The sequence below is a fragment of the Plodia interpunctella genome, chromosome 27, assembly GCF_027563975.2.
Source record: "Plodia interpunctella isolate USDA-ARS_2022_Savannah chromosome 27, ilPloInte3.2, whole genome shotgun sequence".
Taxonomy (NCBI): Eukaryota; Metazoa; Arthropoda; class Insecta; order Lepidoptera; family Pyralidae; genus Plodia; species Plodia interpunctella.
Genome location: NC_071320.1, coordinates 2,662,790 through 2,685,645, shown reverse-complemented (window position 1 = coordinate 2,685,645; position 22,856 = coordinate 2,662,790). Strand labels below are relative to the sequence as shown.

The following is a 22,856-nucleotide window of genomic DNA, read 5'->3' as shown; positions in this document are numbered from 1 at the left end:
GCACGATGAATCATCATCATTGCCAAATTTGAGATTTCCAGAGTTTTTATACTTTTAGCAATTTATTACATTAAATAACTGAATAATATAAAATACTTAATTTTTAAAAGTTGGTTTCGTATCGCATCTGTTTTTGCCAGCAATATATGAACGCACCCAATTTAAAAATACCCGATCGCCGCGCCTCCTATCAGAATAAAAAGAAAAGAAAACGGATCTCTTCTTCCTTGTTTCTTTTTATTCAAGTGTGTAAAAAGAAATGGTTGTTCGAAACCAGGCCTATTTAAACCTCGTTTTTAATAACTAATTGTTGCAATATTTATAAGGTAGATATTGGAAGTGAAAATCAATCAAGTGTTGTGTTTTAGTCAATAGTGAAATGTGGTCGATGACAGCGTGAAAACGAGTGATACGTAAGTATAATTCGACCAAAACTAAAATTGTATAGGCCTAGTCATAAAAAGTGAAGCCGAAGAGCATTTTTTAATTAGTCGATTAGTAATTTATGTACCTGTCAGGGTATTGACAGGTACAAGATTCTGTCTTGAAGCAAAGAATCCGTCGTAATTTCTAATAAAATTAGTCTTTCAGACAGTTTATTTTTGTGTTTGTATATTTGTTAAATCGAAGTGCCATGATCAGTATTATAGGAACAATAACGGTATGTTGCACATTTTAGTTTTAATATAAAAAATAAGATGTTTTTGGTTGCCCTTGTTTGGTTGCAAAATCTCAATTCCTTTGTCAGATGCATGCACTTTTACTTTTTCGTTTAGAATCTTTGACGTCGTAAAATTTCCCGCTATTTCGCAATTTTTTTCATCAATATGTGGGTAGAAAGTTGGTCATTATAAATGCATCTTTCGTGCGACTGTTATTTTTTTATTATCCACCACGAAACACTATGCTAATAAGACATAATTTCTGCTTGAATAGGCACACGCTGTTATGGTATGATTTCGCTTTTAAATGTTGTTCAGACTAGCTTGTTACAGTTGACTTTTTGCTGTTGACCTCATTTTTTGACCAGATCTAATAAAACAAATGTATAATTTTCATTGCCCTTTGTGCCACAATGTCGTTGAGACAAATTTTATGCCACTTAAGGAATGCCTTATCACATGGAACTAGTCGCTGTATCACATTATTGACCAAACTTGAAGGATTAGTCTTTGAAGCACCTAGGTATATTATAATTACAAGATATATGCAAAAGGATATAGCCCTAATTTAATTGGACACTGGCTCTAACATTAGCAATACTTATCAGAGTTTGCATCATCCTCCTGAGATCTAAAATAACTGACTATTGAGGAATATTTGCAACTAGTGGCCCGTCCAGGCTTCAGTTGAATAAAACAAAATAAACACCTAAACCTCCTTAAAAAGCACACTATCTATTTGTGAAAACTTTATACAATCTAAAGTTGTAGTAAATCTGTCTTGTTGAACAGTTATTATTAAGTTTACTTGAAATCAAATAATATTACACACCGAAAGGTAAAACATTTATTAACCATGAAAGTAATTTCCTAAAAATATATTTTTATTTTAATTTATATTACTGTAAAATTGTGAAGAAACAGATTTGTAAGAAAATCAAATAGTGGTGTAGATATATGAAGGCATAGTGTGAAATTTGATAGATAAGTAATGAAAACATCTTTCAAGGATAATACCAATAAACCTGCTATCTAGGTAAACATGATTCTTGACTCTGTCTACCCCATAAGCAATAAAGATGTGATAGTATCTCTAAAGATATTTTTTGTTGACATGGCTTTTTGCACTTTGTTTACAAAATCTGAACCAACAGACATTTTTATTATTTATAATAACAGCACATGCATTTTAAATCTTTTTAAAACTGACTAAATTTAACTGTATTTTGGCATCCAGATTCACCGTGAATGTGAGATATTCTTCTATTCCAATTTCACTGAATCCAATTTCTTCTTTCCAGATATAATCACAAGCGAACCAACCTCATCACACACAAGAAAAGAGAGAAAAATTTAAATACAAAAATTATGTTATTGTAAATAATTTGAAATTTAATCTACTGTGATCTCTTAGGCGTCTCGATAGGGTATTTTTACACACCACATGTAACAAGGTTGTTAGTGAATTTTTTTAATTTTCGTATTTATGATACGGTGAGAAAGAGACAGAAGATGAGCTCTGTGAACGTGAGTGGGTCCAAACAGATGGCGCATCCACCACTGAGACAGAAGGAATTCGACCAGGTTAGTTTTTTTCTTCTTTTTTTTTATTCATCGTTGTCTTTCGACATACCTATTGGTTAGATTATATATTAATACAATAAGATAGTGTTTGTAACACTATTGTAAATATCGAGGAAATACGTGCGTTATAATTCGATGAATGATCGTAATAACTGGCGTACTGGCGACTGTACGTGGCCGTTCACACGGGCGTAATTTTTAGGCCATTTTAGTATTCTAATTATTTCAGCTTTAATCTCATACGTATAACGTTCAAAATGTAAACAATTTTTTTTTTCGGAATTCAACACGGAATCCAAAAAATTACGCCTACGCGAACGGATTTATGCCTAGTCAAATCCACAAAGGAACTGGCCTAATTAAGTTTTCACTTTTGCGTGATCTTTTACACACCAATTTCACAAATATGTTGGTGAAAGCCTGCTTTGGCGCTATCTGGATACATTACATCATCGACCATTTAAACGTCCCCACTATTGGGGCACAGGTCGCCCTTATGGATTAGATGGATAAGGAGATTGGAAAATAATAGGCTTCGATGAGAACACGACGACGAGGTCACGTTATGAGAAGAGAGGAAAATAATATTGTAAGAAAGGTTATGGATTTGATATTGAATGCGTAAAGAAGTAGGGGCAGGCCGAAGAAGAGGTGGATTGAGTGCGTCAGGCAGGATATGGCTAAAAAGGAAGTAACAGATCGGTTAACATCAGACAGGGAGAAGTGGAGGATACTGATATGCTGTACCGACCTCACATGAAGTGGGATAAGGGTAGGCTGATGATGATGGATTAGGAGTGTGAATCATGCATGACCCACCACGCGGGTCTAGTGGTGGTGGTTAAGTCGCGTTTACAATGGTCGGCACCATTGTAAAAGTGACTGAACTGCGCCATTGAAGTCCATTACATTATTGATATTATCTATTAATGGTAACGCAATAAAATTAATTACTCAATCTTTATTGATTGCTTTTTTTATTATCTTATCTACTGTATTTCTTATCGAAGAAGAAGAAGACAATCAACACTTTATCAACCCAGCATTAAATTTTTTCCATATCTCCGAATAAGAGGGATGGTCCGGGCGGCCGAGAGACGGTGAGGACTCTCCTCACTGCTCTGTTGCGTACCTACTTCATGTGGGGTTGAACCGCATGTCAGTCTTCTCCACTTCTCCCTGAACCGACTTTATTTTTACCCATATCTTGTTGAGTGCATTCTCATCTCTTTATACGTACTTCCATACCAAATATTACAAATGTGTGAAAGTGTGTTGGTTTGTGTTTCTTTCACGTCGAAATGGAGCATTTTAAAATTTAAATAATTCTTTATTTTCCTCCACAATCTGGTACATTCATAGACAATTATATTACAAACATGTGGGTTATGAGAGGCTGGTGTCTCAACTAAAGAGAGCTTGCATCTCAGCATATGATCGAGGGTTTGTTTTTGAAACCGGGAAAATGCTCAGATAAGAGAGTAGGAGAGTGACATAGGCTACTGTTTACCTCGGACGGAGTCGCGTACATCAGCGTATACTCGTAATTACTTAGTGGTTCACCCACATCTGGCATAGATTGCTGACAATGGCACTATTACAAAATGACGTAACGCAATGCCACTGTTGATGTATTTGTGAGATGCAGCATCTACCTTTGAATTATGGAGAAGGACATACCCTTCATCCCAGAAAAATAACTGTTCCCGCGGAAATTTTCGCGTGCGAAGCCGCGGGCAACAGCTAGTGCTAATATAAATACGATTTGCGTAATTGTAACCGCAAGGGTATCATAATGAGAGGTGTTTGTTTTTTATGCCACTGTTTTGTTTTACGATTTGTACCTATATAAAGATAGTCATACATTGTATTGTATCATCACTATTACCCGTACAGAAAACTATTACTGCACTTAGCTTTTGCCTGCTGCTTCGGCCGTGTAAATTTCCCACGGAAACGGTTATTTTTCCGGGATGAAAGGTTCTTCCATACTTCAAACATTATGCCAAATTTCAAGAAGATTGGTTGAGTAGATAAATAAATATATTAGGACAAATCACACAGATTTAGCTAACCCCAAAGTAAGTTCGAGACTTGTGTTATGGGATACTAGCTCAACGATACTATATTTTATAACAAATACATATATACATAAACACCCGAGACCCGGGCCAATCAGAAAAAGATTATTTTCCATCATGACCCGACTGGGGATCGAACCCGGGACCTCTCGGTTCAGAGGCAAGCACTTTACCACTGCGCCGTCGAGGTCGTCAAAGATGGAGCGATAGTGGTAACAAACTAGCAAACAAACTTACTTTCGCATTTATAATATTAATTAGGACTTTAGTTACTTTGTATGAGATGATCGGGAATGTTATCTTATGTATATGGAAGTTTTACAGGAAGATCTTCACAGGCTGTTTTTCACGTCAGCATTTAGGTACAATGTAGGTACCTTTTAGTCTAGATAATAAGTTATTATCTAGACTACAAGGTACCTACATTGCATTTAGAACGAATACTGAAATGAAACGCCGAAACAAACTCAAAAGTATTGCCCTCTATCGGTTTTTGTATTTTTGAGGAAGCTAAAACCCATCGATATCATAAAGGAATTCATATACGTTATTATTAATACAACATAATACTCCATTTTCTGAACAGTCGAGTAAAATTGGAGCACTCTTACGTAAAACCACCGTGTCGTACGAAAAAATAAGAACAAAAGGTGAACACAATCTGTATATTGCATAATTTTTACCACTATTTGTAACAATACAGCTAAACACGGCTTCTCATTTTATGCGATTCCATTTCCAAAAAAAATCATCAAAATCGGCCCAGCGCGGTTTAGCGTGACAGACCGACAAGACTTGTCGCATTTATAATAGTATGGTTGTTATGCAACACAATTTTGAAGTAGATATCTTCAATCGAATGAGTTATTTGGTATACACCTTTGGTTTGGATAACAATGCAATATTATGATATGCATGTCCTAATGTTGCATCCAGGACCGGCTCCTGACGAGGGAACTCCTCAACGGTTTCATGCACGTACACAATTTTGGATTTGAATCATAATAATTTGCAAAGCATTATTTTAAATTCTTATTAGCAGCCCGTCCCGGTTTCGATCGGGTTAAATAAAACTATCTAAATGTTGGTGAACTGAAAACCGCACGAAAATCCGTGCAGTGGTTTATGAGTTTCTCGCGAATAGACGCGAGAACTTAGTTTTATAATAAGTAAGGAAGGATAAGAATAACGAAACGACCGCAAGGCTACCAGTTAAAGCGCAATATTTCATTGTAAGTATTAAAATACCGTTACAGACTATTGACAGTTGATACTACATTACGTCCAGTCTGGTCTAGATCGAAGACCTGCTATTCTCGGAAATGCCAATACGGTCGAGACTTTCTTGTATGTCTGTAAACTGTGGCTTCTACACTATCGACGAACTTAGAGACGCATCTTAGATGCCGACGCGAATATAGCTACATTGCGTAGTTGGTATGTGTGCTTTTATTACCGCAAGAAAAAACCAGCGATGTACGTCGAGTTTGGTGAACTGGTCGCAGATAGTCTATAGCCGGTATAGATCAACAGAAAAGAAAGAAAAAAAGATAGCCGGCTATATACGAGAATGCTAGCTGTGCCCGGAGCTTCGCGTTCGCGAAAATTTAAGAATTTTTTGGTACAACGGGAATTTGAATCATATAAGTTATCAAAGTTCCAAAAAAATGTTTAAAATCTGGCAACACCGATTCTCACTCACATTCAAATTTTCTTATTCATTATGCAATAGAATGATTTCATATATCCGACTCTAATATTTTGATTTTTACAACTTCTCTAGTCAAATGGTCATAACGCTGAACTGCTATAAAGGAGGTCCCGGGTTCGATCCCCAATTAGGTCAAGATGGAAAAAGATCCATTTGATCTTTGATTGATCATGATGTTTATCTATTACCTATATATATGTAAAATATGAAGTCATTAAGTTATCCCATTAAACAAAGTCTCGAACTTACTTTAGGGCTGACTCAACCTGTATGTTTAGAAAAAACGATTTCCATGAGCATGTTAGTATAGGATTGCGAAAGATGTCTGTGTATTAGTAGGCGTTTTGTGAAATGTGTGTGAATACACACCGGCGTCCCGTATTTTTAATGCAACGCCTGGCACCGTGCCAATTTACCAAATGCTCGAATATAAAAAATGATATCGGCTGTTGAAGAGATTCGATCATCGCTTTTTATTGTAAACAATACCAACGGTGTATGATTTAAAGTAGTTTGTTTATTTATATTACTTACTAGCTGTGTTGTCATTCGTTGTATTTATTGATTCAAATATATATATTTTTTTTATTTTATGCACAGTTACATCATCCACTTTTATAAAACGCCATTGACTATCAGACCTTTTGACCAAATCCGACGGAAATCCGAGGTATCAGCTGCCTCAATACAAAATTTCATAAAAATATAATCATGCGTAACTATTCTACGCTAACAAAGTTGCGGGTAATTAGCTATAGTTATATTTAACTCGCGATGGTCAATCGATAACTGATATGATAACCTTTATTCATAAACAAACTGCTGTTTTCATATTCCTCAATTGTTCTAATGATCGACATATGTTACCACTTAATTAGCTTATAAATTAATTGAAATTTTTTATTTAAATATTTGTGCAACTTTCTGTTTAAAAGTAACAATATTAGTAAGCCCTTCTGGCATGATAGTGATAGAGACTGTTTAAATGGCTTCCTTTCGGTATTTCTTCCCAGCAGCGTACGTTCCGAAATGCCAGTAATTTGTAGCTTTTTTACTGCAAAATATAAAATTTGACGTGAAAAAGTGCCTGTGAAGCCCAGTACCCCATAACGTTTAATTGGCTGTTAATGACTGATACGTACAAATGTCGGAATAGTATATTTTTAACCCCTGACGTCGTAGAGTCTGTCTGTGTATGTGGCATATTAACTCATCAACGGGTGAACCGATTTGGATGCGGTTTTATTTATTCAATAGCTAATTATTATGCGGTGGTTCTTAGATATGTTTGATGAAAATCTGTTAAGCCGTTCAAAAGTAGTAGCGAAATGAATATTGAAAGTCGGGGGTCTTTTGATTTGTCTAACAATTAAACTTGTTTCAGATATGGAGCGACCTGGAGGAAGGCATCGAACAAGTGTACAAGAGGGTATATATGGGAAAAGAGAGATATATGGGACTTTATACGTATCCTTTTTCAAATACCTGTCAACAATTTTTTTTTCAGGTTATTTTTTACGCTGCCCTCATTTTCGCCAATGAGAGAGAGAGAGACACGGCGGCATCACCTTGTCGCACGCACAGATAGACTAAAACTTGTTTTGTGCATCTTTTCTCACAAACCACTACATTGTTTTCATAATATTACTATTTTCGATAATTCCATGAATGAACGAACATTGCGCAGTTTGTATGAGAGTTTTTATACCACCGCAAGGATAAACCAGCAATGTACATCGTATCTGCTATATTTCCTTGACTACTGCACCAGTTATGTATACAACTACTGCACCTCCGTACATCACCAGACGACCAGCACTTCGCGGAGCTCAACCAACGGCGGCCGAAACAGCTTCTCCGCGACTAAGAAAACGGTAACTCTTTCTCTTTCTACCTCTCTCTCTCTCTCTCAGTCGCCTAGTAAAACATCCACAGTAAGATATGGAGTGGTTTTATTAATACCTATATAGCGGAAACCACAGATCGCCTATTCACTTAATCCTAACTAAAGCTAGTTACAGATAAATGGACGTATATTTTCACATTCTATGTATATGTTACTGTAAAAGTCCGCATACAGGTAAATCTTAGGTTATCTTAGGATTTACCGGTATAGGTTGGTAAATGTATTTTTAAATAATTGTCGATTTTTTCGGGCTCTTGCCATTGGAATTTAGTATACGCTAGGTTTTGCTACTGACCGCTGGTAAATATTGGTTTTGGGAATAAAACAATGATTAATTCTTATTAATCATTTATTTTTCAGTCAAAACTTTACATATTCTTATGTAGGTACCATAATTATGAGAGGTATTAATTAACTAAGTAATTAGTCTAATCTTTACCTATTTTAAATTATTTTCATTTGGTAAGTATTTTTATTAATAAATGTTTTTAAATTTGAAAGGTAATATATTTTAAAGTTAAGTTATAACCTTTCAAATACTTCTTAAGTAGTAAAAAATAACAAAAGTAAAATTATTTTCTCAACATTTACCGTGCCTTCGATGTAAATCATAAGATTTACCAAGTAAATGGTGGTAAAAGTTCGAATCGCAAAATTGTTCGGACTTTTAATATTAAGAGTTGGTAAATCTTAGGGTTTACTGGAATATCTTAGGATTTACGGTAGTTCGTGCTTTTACAGTAACATATATATTATATATGCATCGTCATATTCGACATATTGCCGCCATTAAATTATTTAATTAAAGTGATAACTTTAATTAAAACTTTTATCATGACGGCAATGTGTTAAGCTGTGTAATAGCGATCATAAAAACGTGGGTAGGGTCGCTGGCGTCGTTATTTCACTTTTTGGCTGTTGAGTTAGTATCCCATAACACAAGTCTCGAACTTACTTTGAGGCTAGCTCAATCTGTATGATTTGTCCTAATATATTTATTAAAGTTCGTGAAAATCATAAAATAAATTTGTTTATTTACAGAGTGGGCAAGTTCCGGGTGGCGCTCAGCTGGTTGGCTTGGAGCTGTACAAGCGAGTAAGGGAGTTCCTTCGGATCTATCTCATTACACTACTGCAGGTAATCATCTAGAATTCGTTTTATTATGTAGGTAAATTGTTACCATATCTTTTTATTTTACACCGATGTAAATTAAAAGAAAAGTATATTTTAATTTTAAATAGGAAATTACAATACAAAACACTTTATTCTTCTTCATAGTCGTATTCCTCATGGCTGAGGGTCGTGGTTATTACGTGGAATGAAACACACACAACAACTTTCTTGGCATTATTAATGGAGTGGTTTGCCATTGCAACAATAAGACAACAATAACAAGAAACAATAAGAATCAACCAGTGTGCAGGTTTCCTCACGATGTTTTCCTTCACCGGAAGCAAGTGGTGGACGATGAAAACTACCATACATGAGTCAGATTGGTATACAAACTCATGTGGCATGAGTAGGATTCGAACCATTACACCACCACCGCTTCTGCATACTATAAAACATACAATTACATGTGAAACTTAAATTATATGCGCAAAAGGCGGTTAATCCGCTGTTAGCAATTTATTTGAGGCACGTTTACTTTCGTGGTTAATAAATTTTTGTTAGGGTTCCGAAGTAAACAAGGAAATTTTGTGTAAGTTACGTCATGTCTGTCCATTTGCCCGTCATCATAGCTCAAAAGGGCTACAAAACTATAATATGCTAGGTACAAACATATGAATCAATCAATCAATCGACGACCTCGATGGCGCAGTGGTAAAGTGCTTGCCTCTGAACCGAGAGGTCCCGGGTTCGATCCCCGGTCGGGTAATGATGGAGAATGATCTTTTTCTGATTGGCCCGGGTCTTGGGTGTTTATCTGTATATGTTTTTGTTATAAAATATAGTATCGTTGAGTTAGTATCCCCATAACACAAGTCACGAAATTATTTTGGGGCTAGCTCAATGTGTGATTTGTCTTACTATATATATATATGACTTGATTGTAGAAATAAAGTAAAATATTAATGTTGTAACTCGTTTGTGTATTATTACATTGTGGTTTGACAACTAGGGATGCCGATGACCTTGCGAAGTGGAGACAGAAAATTAGGAAAGCGTTTACTGGGCTCCGACGCACAACAGCTAAAAAGCTACCGCCAAAACGCTCAGATGAGACAGAGCATTGTATTGTACGGAGCGGTTCGATTTTAGGGCGGGAACCACGGCGCACATGTCAACATATTAATAAGTTGAATTTCAACAGAATGGCGCTGACCTGATGGGCGAGAACGTCCTAGCGTTCTACACGAAGCAATGGGAGGAGTATCAGTTCTCTTCTCGAGTGCTCAATGGCGTCTGCGCTTACCTCAACCGGCACTGGGTCAAGCGCGAGTGCGAGGAGGGACGCAAGGTGTGTATCTCTCTCTCTCTCTCTAGTTATGCCTCTCTCTCTCTCTCGTTTTCTCTCAATTTATCTTTCTCTTCTTTCATAAAATAAGGTTTTAGCACAGCCGACTGATCTACAGTCGAATTTGGAACGCATTCAGGGCTTTCCTAATGTAAACTCCACACAATCGCCGAACTCCGACGCGAAGACGCCGATGCGAATCCATTAACATTGCCTAGTTTGTACGAGTGCTTTTATTTACCGCAATGAAAAATCAGCAATGTATTAGCAGCTGAGAGGTGCGGAGCGGCTGTAACTTTTGAAAAAAAAAATACAGTTACAGTCTTTCATATTTTGTGACAACCCTGACTGCATTATCAGTTTCTTTTTATATCAAATGTTTGTTACCCAGGGCATCTACGAGATCTACCAGCTAGCATTAGTGACATGGCGCGACAATTTGTTCCAACGTTTGAACAAGCAAGTGACCAACGCCGTACTGAAGCTAATCGAGAGGGAACGCAACGGGGAGACTATCAACACTAGACTTGTCTCTGGAGTGAGTATACTTATAATTTGTTCCAATGTTTGAACCAACATTGACCAATCATCATATTAATATGGAAAGACTATAAACACTAGACTAGTTTCTGGAGTGAGCATGTTTATTTATGTATAGTTTCAATGTAGTTCCAATGTTTGAACCTACTGTGGCGACATCTACCACGCCACAAGCATAGCACCAACAACGTAACGCCGACCCAACCCGCAGCATGCGAAATAGTTTATAATAATATGTACAGATGGCGCAATTAGTTGGATTGACAAGTCTGAATCGCGGTGTTGATATTCGCAAGATTCTTCTGGTGAAAGCGATGAAGCTTTTACCTAAGTCTAGCTGAAATGATAAAGCCTAAACTTAGGTATAACCTAGTTATAGGCGCACCTCGGGGTTCAGCTGTAACATATTTGTACTAGCTGTGGGAATTTCGTAAGTACCCTAGGTGTTATTCCAGGTTATATTCTACTCGTGTAGGTACCTACCAAATTTCATGACAATCCGTCCAGTACATTTTACCTGAAAGATATAAAAAGTAACAAACATACAGCCTCACAAACGCATTTTTAATATTAGTTTTATTGTTTTACAAGTTAATAGTAATGTTCTATATGAATGTCCCCAGGTGATCAACTGCTATGTAGCCCTGGGACTGAACGAGGAGGACCCGAACGCGCGCGGTCAGAACCTGGCCGTGTACAAAGACACGTTCGAGGCGGTGTTCCTCGAGGACACGGAGCGATTCTACACCCGCGAGAGCACCGACTTCCTCAGGAATAACCCCGTCACAGAGTACATGATCAAGGTGCGGCCGCGCTGTATGCAATTTTTCTTTTTAACAATTTTTAAAATTTTAACAAAGACAAGAATCAGTTTTACTATCTGACTTTAAAATAACTAGTTCTCGCGAACACAACATTTTTTTACAAAACTGTGAATTTTTAAAAAACTACTTAACCAATTTCGATACAAACTTAAAAGTTCTATTGACAGATCCTACATACCTTTTAAATTTCATCAAAATCAGAGCAACGATTCGAAATTTATCGCGTTACAAACACACATACATACAAAAAATGTATTTTTGTCCCAAGTTAATTCGTAGAATTATTCTGTACTGTGGTAATGTCAGTTTTATGAACAACTGATTTTGGAAATGATTCCTTCCTCAAGAAAATTGACGCATCGTAATGACAGCGCGGCCACAGCGGTAAACACTACGATTAGACCCTATAATGATTTTGGGCGCGAAAATTTTTTCTGGCACAGATATAGGAGGAAACGTTTGAAAATAACTTCTTTATAGTTTTATGAGAGCGAAGCCGGAGCGGGCAGCTAGATTTTGATTGTATTCTTTCCTATTTCCAGGCGGAACAGAGGCTTCAGGAGGAACAACGACGTGTCCAGGTGTATCTCCACGAGACCACCATGGAGAGGCTGGCGAAGACTTGCGACAGAGTTCTCATTGAGAAACATCTAGAGATTTTCCATGCTGAGTTCCAGGTGAATAAACTCATTACAAGGTTGTATTTAACTTGCAATGTAATAGTAACTGTGTTACAAGCTTTGATTTAACTTGCAATGTAACTATGTCCTATGTCTCTGGTGGAATATTGCAAGTCCATTTTGAAAGAAAGGAAAAATTATTTATTAGATGTCCCAAATTTAAAAAGAACAGAATTATTATATAAGATTTTATAACTTGGGCATAACTTACTTCGGCGGCTAGAATCTGTGTGATTCGTGCCAATAAATTAATTTATATTTATTTAACAAGAGATTCATATTATTTGTTTGCCAACTAAGTGCTACAATGATCTTAAAGTAATAACTTATAATTTAGTCACCTATATTGTCGGGAGTCGGAGAGACGAGTGAAACAACAGAGTTGTGATAATATATTGATTTATTATAAATGAATCATAGAATAATATGTAACATAAGGAATAACATATTCAATGTTTGTTTAAACATTACCACACCTTTTATAGTATTGCGAATTTCGGCTCTTTTTGTATTATAATATTAGTAGACTCATGCATGTATAGTCATCTCTTAATAATTATCATGTAATACATGTGTATGTATTTTGATGATCTCGGTGGTTCATTGGTAAAGTGCTTGCCTCTGAACCGAGAGGGTGGGTCACGATGGGAAAATCATATTTTTCTTATTGGCCCGGGTGTTGGATGTTCATCTATATATGTATTTGTTATAAAATAGAGCAGTATCGTCGGGTTAGTATCCCATAAGACAAGTTTGATTTGTCGTAATAGAAACTGCTGGACGGCGAGAAGAACGCGGACCTGGGCCGCATGTACAGCCTCGTGGCGCGCATCCCGGACGGACTGTGCGAGCTGCGGCGGCTGCTGGAGCACCACATCCACGCGCAGGGGCTGCATGCTGTCGACAAGTGCGGCGACTGCGCCTCCACGGTCGGTACCACTCCCCACACCCACACCCATACTCACTCTGTCTTCTTTATTTAGCAACTCGCAAAAATGCATCTCATATTCAATATGCATCATGATTATGCATCTCATTACAAACATACATACAAACATAATACATATATCACATACATACATAGACCTTGCTAGCTTCGCTCGCTCGGTCCACAACACTAGCTTTTGCCCGCGATTTCGCTAGCATGAATTATTTTACGAAAGCGAAACACAAACTTTCAATCCCCATTATAACCAATTAGGGGTTGATTTTTGAAAAAAAAAATCTGCCTTATGTTTGTTTGAACGGGAACCTTTAACTATATGTATACCAAATTTCATCAAAATCGGTCCAGCGGTTTAACCGCGAAAGCGAAACAAACAGATTGACAAACTTTCGCATTTATAATATTTTTTAAATCCCACGGGAACAATAACTTTTTCCCTATGTCCTTCTCCATACTCCTAATTGTATATGCGAAATTTCAAGAAGATTGGTTGAGTATATAACGCGTGGAGAGGTAATAAACAAACAAACTTACTTTCGCATTTATAGTATTAGGTGGCATTATAGATTCGATCATCATATCGAGTGTGTTATTATTGATTGATTTTATTCAAGTCGTGTAAAGGTATATCTGATCTTAAATAACTTTTACGACTACCTCCCGCCGTCTAATGGCAGGTACCGCCGTCGCGTTCGAATCAAACTCTAGAGTTGGCCAGCAAGTTATATTACATATATATATATATATTTTTAGGATCCTAAAGTATACGTGTCGACAATCTTGGAGGTTCACAAGAAGTATAACGCGCTGGTGCTGGTCGCGTTCAACAACGACTCCGGCTTCGTGGCCGCTTTGGACAAAGCCTGCGGCAGATTTATCAACAGTACGTATCACTAGCTGTGTTTCCTTGCTCGTGTCCTGTGGGAATTCTGGGAAAATGTGTACCCTAATGTACCACTTTTTTTCAAAAAGTGGCCAGACTTTCTCTTGGAACGAGATGAGAGAAATAAAAGGGAGATTTGCCCAGCAAAAAAATGCAGCCTATATATATAATATATAGGGTACTCTAGGTTTTATACGAGTTTTGCAAAAATCCATTTTGATGTTTTTGCGCGGTGAAGTAACCACATATTTTCGCGTTGTTAAATAATATAATAGCTAACAGTTTACAAGAAACAATATAAAATATAATTTGAATTATAAAATAATAAATAACCACGAGTCCGATTCTCGCGCAAACGAGTGCGTCTCGTTTCATCAATTTTCTCCCATTTCTTCGATGGTTTTAAGCAAATTTACAATCGAAAATATTCGATCGATCGATGCGTTCGAACTTTTGTAACGTGTGATATTTATAAATGCAGATACAGTGCTAATAATCTACAGGAATAAATTGAGAAAACTCATGAAGTAAACTTCGATTGCGTGAGAATTGGGGCCCAAGGCTTTGAGAGCGGGAATCGAACCCACTGCCTAAATCAGTGTAAAATGTCAAATTCCAGGTAATGCGGTGACGAAAGCCGCCAACTCTTCGAGCAAGAGTCCAGAATTGCTCGCCAAATACTGCGACCTATTGCTGAAGAAGTCCAGCAAGAACCCTGAGGAGCAGGAGCTGGAGGACACGCTCAACCAAGTGGTGGGTGCTCTCTCTCTCTCTTTCTCTGCTAGCTGCGTCTCTGTCACACAATACTGCGACCTATTGCTGAAGAAATCCAGCCGGTCGGCTGTGTATACTAGCTCTACGGTACTATATTTTACTGCGAAGTTACCCGCGTAAATATTTGAAAAATACTTACATTCCTATGCATATTAGCGCCATCTACATTATGAAATGCCATTGACTATCAGTCTTTTTGACTAAATAATAGGGTGATTGAATAATAAACTTCTTCACACATTCAAACTTTAGCGTTTCTAATATCACAGCTACGCCCCGGGGCTTTGCTCCCGTGGGAATTTTGGGGTAAAAAGTACCCTATGTGTTATTCCAGGTTATATTCTACCCGTGTACCAAATTTCATAACAATCCGTCCAGTAGGTTTTACTTGAAAGAGTAACAAACAAACACACATACATCCTCACGAACTTTCGTATTTGTAATTAGTATTACTGAATAAGTGACTGAGACTAGAAAATATGATTTATGACAAGCTAAATCAATTACAGATGGTGGTGTTCAAGTACATTGAAGACAAGGACGTGTTCCAGAAGTTCTACAGCAAGATGCTGGCGAAGCGGCTTGTGCAGCATATGTCTGCCAGCGACGACGCTGAGGTCTGTATTGTATTAAAGCTAATCTATTGAAAAAATTATAACCACTAAATACTGTACGTCGGTGTAAGACGTAAAGAGATGAATTAATTCAGCCGATCTGGTATGATCTCGATAGCTCAGTGGTCAAGGGCACTGTCCCGAATGGTCAGGGGCGCGGGTTCAATTCCCTCTCGATCCGGAATTTTTTCAATCTCATTATTATTTTCAAAAATAAGTTAAAAATCATGTGTGACATGTATAACAAATCCATTAAAAACTACAACCACTTCTCAGCAGCGATCGTCCCGAAATGATAGTAATTTGTAGCTTTGGTGAATATTATTGAATTTAGAATATGACGTAATAAAGTGCCTGTGGCCTGAAAGCTTAATTTCTGTATAAATGATTTGATTTTGACATCATAATCCGTTGCGTAATTTTCAAGTTCTAAGTATGAATATATAGTAATTTCTATCAAGTATTAATAACGTGCTTCGGAAGGCAAGTAAAGCCGTTGGTCTCGGTTGTATTTGCAGTCGTCGAAACCCGCCAATCCGCAATGGGCCCGCGTGGTGGGTCATGGCCCAAATTTATTTTCCATCCGTAAGGAAGGCCAGTGCCCCAACAGTGGTCACGTTTAAATTACTGTTGAATGTGAATTGATAGATCCTGCTTGAAATTTAAAAAGATCTTTATTAAATCACATTTTCTGTCGTTCAATTACTGAAAGACAAGATAGCGGGAATCGATTTTGTTTTACACTATTTAGTGATTGTTAAATTTTGTTTTCAGGCTTCGATGATCTCAAAACTAAAGCAAGCTTGCGGATTCGAATACACGAGCAAACTGCAGAGGATGTTCCAGGTAATTTATTTAATACTTATATTTTTAAAAACACAAGTAATGTATACTCAATATTCAATTCTTTATTTGTATATTTGTATAATGTGCCTTACCCTTTTAACAACTCTGTATCACCATGTTCTAAGGAATAAATGATCTTAAAATGTATCCTTAAAATGTAAGTAACAGATCTTTATTATGTAATAGTGACGTTAAGGACCCTTACAATATATAATAGTTTATATTATGTATATAATATATATACTATTATAATAATAGTATATACAATAATATAGAGAAGGCAGAGGTCGTATCGTATAGGGACAGAATTAAATGGAAAATGTTCCACCAACAAGAACAAAGTTCTTAAACTAATTGATGATGATGATACAAAAATATAATGCAAGAAAATTGATTTGTATTTAACGGGCTGCTACTTTATTAAAGTTGGTATTGATCCATACTATCGATATCCAACGATTAGTATGGATAATTTTATAAATTCAATAATATATATAGTATCAATCCATACTAGATTAGTATGCATAGTTTAGATATAGGATTACCAGTATTGTTTATTAACAGCAAATTTTAAATTCCCAGGACATTGGAGTGTCGAAAGATCTGAACGAGAACTTCCGCAAGCACATGGCCAAGAGCTGCGAACAGCCGCTACACATCGACTTCAGCATACAAGTGCTCTCCTCCGGCTCCTGGCCCTTCCAGCAGTGCTCCTCCTTCCAGCTGCCCACTGAGGTGAGTACGGGGTACGGGCGTTGCTTTCTTGCCAACTGTACTGTTGAAAAATTGTCTCATCATTAATGTAGGAATTTTTTCGACGTTAAAGACCACTTGTATTTTATGTTTGTTTTTTTTTGTTTGTTACCTCTTCACGCTCTATCTACTCAACTAATCTTATTGAAATTTTACATACATACAGTTTGTATTACGGAGAAACACTATTCAAATGAGTTTCTTTCGGCATTTCTTCTCAGCAGTGGTCGTTCCGAAATATAAAAATTGACGTGAAAAAGTGCCTGTGAAGGTCTAATTTCTGAATAATTGATTTTAATTTGGACATAGGACATCTTTTAATCCCGGAGAAAAAATACTGCTCCCATGGGATATTTACGCGGACGAAGCCGCGGGCAAAAGCTAGTATTGAATAAATATAAAATTACAGGGACAGCTATTTTACCGGGATTAAAGGTTGAAGGTACCCTATGTCCATCTTAATACTTCAAACTACATGTATGCAAAATTTCAAGAGAATCGGTTGAGTAGATAAAGCGTTAAGAGGTAACAAACTTATTTTCGCATTTATAATATTAATTAGGATGTATATATTAGATACGATTCATAAAATGTATTTTGGGAAACCGCACAGATGAATGAATTTTTATTGGACTTTTTTTTTTGTAATTTAGTGCATTTAAATAAAATATAAATAATGTATTTAAAATATTCCAGTTGGAGCGCTCGGTGCACAGATTCACATCGTTCTACTCGTCCCAACATTCTGGCCGGAAGCTTAACTGGCTGTACAATATGAGCAAGGGAGAATTGGTCACCAACTGCTTCAAGAACAGGTACACATCTAACATTACATTATTATTCCAGCCATTCAACGTGACAATGCTGTCAACCTTCTGGGCACGCTACCTCAACGTAACGAATTGCAGGGACTGGCATTTTTGTAAACTTTTAAACCTTGTACAAAAGATAAGTTTTTTTTCTTTGTGTAGTATAAAGGAAAACGCCTTGTCTCAATAGTAAAATGTCTAAAATTAGAATTCTCTAAGATGCATTACATCCCAAACATAATAAAGTTAAACAGCATATTTTATTATCAAACTAGATTTTCCCCGGGGCTTCGCTCCCGTGGGAATTTTGAGATAAAATATAGCAATCTCGGATAATGTACCATTCTAATGGTGAAAGAATTTTTTAAATTGGTTCAGTTATAGTTTCGGAGATTACCCGCCTCAAATTTACAAACTCACAAACGCTTGCCCCTTTATAATAATAGTATTGATATAGATAAAAAATACAAATTAAGAAATGATCACGTTTCAGATAATTGACTAATTAAGAATATACCTGTATCATTTTCTAATAATCAATTTGCCTTATACCAAAATGCCTAAAACTTGTATTCTCTAAGATGCACAACATCCAAATCGTAATAAAGATAAACAGCATTCCTACTTTATTACTAAATAAAAAACAAACTAAGAAATAAAGCAAATGATCTCGTTACTTTTGACTATTTGATTATCTGATCTTTTTGACTATGTACATACTTTTATATATTATTAGAAAACAAACATTGTAAGAAACAATAATGGTAAGCCCTTCTGGCATGATAGGACCAACACTGTTCAAATGAGTTTCTTTCGGCATTTCTTCTCAGCAGTGGTCGTTCCGAAATGCCAGTAGTTTGTAGTTTGTGGGAAATAACTATTTAATATAAAAATTGATGAGAAAAAGTGCCTGTGACGGTCTAATTTGTGAATAAATGATTTGAATTATAGATACACGTTGCAAGCGTCGACGTTCCAAATGGCGGTGCTGCTGCAGTACAACGACAACACCGCATGGAGCCTGGGCCAGCTCGAGCGGCACACCGGCATCAAGGGGGACTTCCTCAAGCAGGTCGCCACTCGCCACTCGCCACTCGCCACTCGCCACTCGCCACTCGCCACTCGCCACTCGCCACTCGCCACTGGCCACTCGTCACTCGCCACTCGCCACTCGCCACTCGCCACTCGCCACTCGCCACTCGCCACTCGCCACTCGCCACTCGCCACTCGCCACTCGCCACTCGCCACTCGCCACTCGCCACTCGCCACTCGCCACTCGCCACTCGCCACTCGCCACTCGCCACTCGCCACTCGCCACTCGCCACTCGCCACTCGCCACTCGCCACTCGCCACTCGCCACTCGCCACTCGCCACTCGTCACTCGCCACTCGCCACTGGTCACTCGCCACTCGCCACTCGCCACTCGTCACTCGTCACTCGTCACTCGCCACTCGCCACTCGCCACTGCACGAGGGACACTTTTTATCGCATAAACTATTTTGTCCTATTGTTCTTCATACAATATTTTGACATAATAGGTCTAAGGCATAATTTAATTTTGGCATATGGGTAAATGTGGCATAATTAACTTTTAGGTTGAGTTAGGTTAATTTATGGTTCAATTTGTTATGCGTAAACCATTATGCGTAAGAACGTTATACTTAAAAATCTTTATGCCATAGTACAGTATGCTGTGTTACATTATAGCTTAATTTTTTATGCTTATAGGTAGATACGACACTACACGATATCACCTCTCGTCATTGGCATTATAATATTATTATTTTGAAGACTGCTGTGATTTTACAACCAGCCGCCTGTCTGACGTCAACCCTCCTTGGGAATGCTATTGCTGCCTATCAATCCCTTGTCCCTTAGTCGCCTCGTACGGCTTCCGCGGGAAGTTATGAAATGGTCCTATACGACACAACATAACGAGAACACGTTGTTTAGTCAATACATACAAGAAAAATCAGCTGTTCTTCAATCTGTGTGATTTGTCTCCATATTTTTTATTATATATATATTTATTTCCATACAAATACCAAACTTGAGGATAATGTATGGATGGATTAGTTGATGTTTTATTAGCGATATCGGTGTTGCTGCCATACGAAAATTGTTTACAATCATGGACTGAGCATGTAGACAAAATAATGCAAATGTATAAGAAACGACCCTATACAAAGCATTAATAGAGAAATTGTCATTTAGTTAAATCGGATACATTTTATCAATGTGTTAAAAACAAAAATATATACATAGCTCGTACATACGACAGTGTGCACAAGTGACGTCATAAATAAGGAATAGACTATATGTAATTTCCACATATTAACGTAATCTGTTTGACACCCAGGTGCTCCAAATCCTGCTGAAGGCGAAGTTGCTGGTGTGTCAAGATGACGAGTCTGATCTCACGGAGACTTCCATAGTGGAACTCTATTTAGCGTATAAGAAGTTAGTATTATATTGTCGTCTCATTCTATTTTCTGTCTTGTATTTTTATGTATTTGTATTTTACGTTTAAGATGAGGGTACAGTCAACAGCACATCAACCTACCCAAATTCATTGCAAACTCGTCGCTATTACCGTGAAATAGAGGTTCAAACAGAGTAACTTTATGTGCTGTGTTGTCTATACATGCTAGATTTTTCACAAACTCGTTCGTTCATATTTCTTCAATAAAATAACATAATTGTATTTAAAATATGTATATTTTTAAATTGGTTACCTTTTCACATTCTTATCTACTCAACCAATCTTCTTGAAATTTTGCTACATGTATGCAGTTTGAAGTATGGAGAGACTCATAATTTACTTTATCGACATTTCTTTTTATATTGTCTCCTTGATTTTATTTTTTATAGTTATTAACTATAAAATAATTACGCTGGATGTGGACGACAATGAATAAACATTTATTATTATATTATAGAATGCGCCAGGACGGTTTTGAGTTTTAAATTTATTAAAATAAGTTGACAAAAATGTGACAGCGGCGCTAGTAAGCAGGGATTTTCTTGTAGATTTATTTATTTTATTTTATTTGAGAAACATACAATCGCCTTACACATAAAAAACGCAATAATAGTCATTTGTGGCCGTCGCAAATCAAAAGGGACCTTATGGCGGATAGCGCTTAGGTCTTTATTGCCGTTGTTCCAATACAAAACAACGGCATTATAGACCTAAGTGCTAGCCGCCATAAGGTCCCTTTTGACTTGGACGACAACATTGAATGAAATCGACAAAAATCTTGTTGTTTCCTCAGCAAAAAGCTCCGGGTCAACATCAACATCCCGCTGAAAACAGAACTGCGCGTGGAACAAGAGGCCACTCACAAACACATCGAAGAGGACCGCAAGATGCTCATACAGGTCTTGTTGAATACGTATTTTATATTAGGTATAAGGCATCTGAAATGACTTTTACCCACTACCGCCATCTAGTGATTAGTAGTCGCATACACACAAGTAGACTAAATAGTTAACCGGTGTGCAGGTTTCCTCACGATGGTTTCCTTCACCGGAACCAAATGGTGGTCGATGAAAACTATTATACATGAGTCAGATTGGTATGCGAACTCATGTGGCATGAGTACGATTTGAACCTGAGACCTTTCGGTTCACAACTGGACGTGTTAACAATTACACCACCATCAATTCGAAATTATAATAAATTACTTACCTAATAAAGATCTTAATTATAACCTGTGGTCCCGCCCTATAATAGGACCACTCCAAATCCTTCCGTGGATGTCAGCAATCTTAATGTTAGCAATTAACAGCTAATTGGCTACAATGCAACAATACCATCCACAAAGAGGGTTTGCGTCAGGCAGGCAGCCGATAGTAAGATTTTTAACGCGAACCCTGAGCTTTGGGGCGTCACAGCTCCGAAAGTATTCCAGGAAACGCGAGTATGAGAGAGAGAACGATCTTAATTCTGCAAAACAAAATTTGTGATATTTTAAAAGTAGTTTCCAATATGTATCTCTTCAACCTAAACGTATAAACCTAAGCATGTGACAATAATCCACATGTTCTCCACATCCCCAGGCGGCCATAGTGAGGATAATGAAGACGAGGAAGACGCTGAAACACCAGCACTTGGTCGTGGAGGTTCTCAATCAGTTGTCGTCCCGGTTCAAGCCCAGAGTGCCTGTTATTAAGGTAAGTATTTATCGATGTTTAGCTATGAAGGGCCGTCCATTAATCACGTGATTTTATTCAGCACTAGCTTTTGCTCGCGGCTTCGCCCGCGTAATATTCCCTGCGAAAACGGAATAAGCAAGATTTTCATACAAAGTGTAATCCCGATTAAAGTCATTTGAGGGTATATTTTTGAAAAAAAAAATGCCTATGCTTGAACTTGGTTCTTTAGCTGTGAAAGCGAAACAGACAAATAGACAGACTTTCACATTTATAAATTACTATTGTGGATATAATCACAACCTTTGGTGATACATTTCACGTGGCAACAGCGAGTCAAGGTCACGAGATGGATTCGCTTTTGGGAAGAATCTGAGAACATTAGAACTAAACCCATGGTCACACTATGCAATAAATCAGCTAAACTATGAGTTTTACAACTCATGGATCTATAGAAAAGTTAAAAAATATATATTTTTCCAGAAATGCATCGACATCCTGATCGAAAAGGAGTATCTCGAGCGTACGGAGGGCGAGAAGGACACCTACAGCTACCTAGCGTGATCGCGTACACTATATGATAAATAAATACTACGATATTGTACTGATGCTTTTTATTTATCATGTGAT

General features: G+C 37.3%; 1 protein-coding gene across 3 annotated transcripts; it reads left to right on the top strand.

Moving 5' to 3' along the window:
- Window positions 1–173: 173 nt before the first annotated feature.
- On the top strand, window positions 174–22,830 carry Cul1 (Cullin 1). 3 transcript variants are annotated; one of them, XM_053765255.2, is made up of 21 exons: window positions 174–413; window positions 1,964–2,246; window positions 7,423–7,505; window positions 7,810–7,912; window positions 8,986–9,081; window positions 10,259–10,405; window positions 10,794–10,940; window positions 11,566–11,745; window positions 12,309–12,443; window positions 13,217–13,375; window positions 14,146–14,275; window positions 14,895–15,028; window positions 15,559–15,666; window positions 16,438–16,509; window positions 17,092–17,244; window positions 17,959–18,077; window positions 19,023–19,143; window positions 20,431–20,531; window positions 21,347–21,452; window positions 22,134–22,247; window positions 22,710–22,830. In XM_053765255.2, exons 2-21 carry the CDS (start codon window positions 2,175–2,177, stop codon window positions 22,788–22,790), a joined length of 2,361 nt encoding a protein of 786 aa, XP_053621230.1. In that variant the 5' UTR covers window positions 174–413; window positions 1,964–2,174; the 3' UTR covers window positions 22,791–22,830. The 3 variants fall into 3 exon arrangements, with proteins under 3 accessions (XP_053621230.1, XP_053621231.1, XP_053621232.1); XM_053765256.2 differs by lacking the exon at window positions 174–413 and adding an exon at window positions 443–661; XM_053765257.2 differs by lacking the exon at window positions 174–413 and adding an exon at window positions 784–951.
- The last annotated feature ends 26 nt before the right edge of the window (window positions 22,831–22,856 follow it).

What these genes read in the sequence shown, in the direction of transcription:
- Cul1 (XM_053765255.2), top strand. Translation starts at nt 2,175, where the DNA reads ATGAGCTCTGTGAACGTGAGTGGGTCCAAACAGATGGCGCATCCACCA. An exon ending in ATCTCATTACACTACTGCAG is followed by an intron (nt 9,082 to 10,258) that starts GTAATCATCTAG and finishes GAATTTCAACAG; the next exon opens with AATGGCGCTGACCTGATGGG. An exon ending in AGGGGGACTTCCTCAAGCAG is followed by an intron (nt 19,144 to 20,430) that starts GTCGCCACTCGC and finishes TTTGACACCCAG; the next exon opens with GTGCTCCAAATCCTGCTGAA.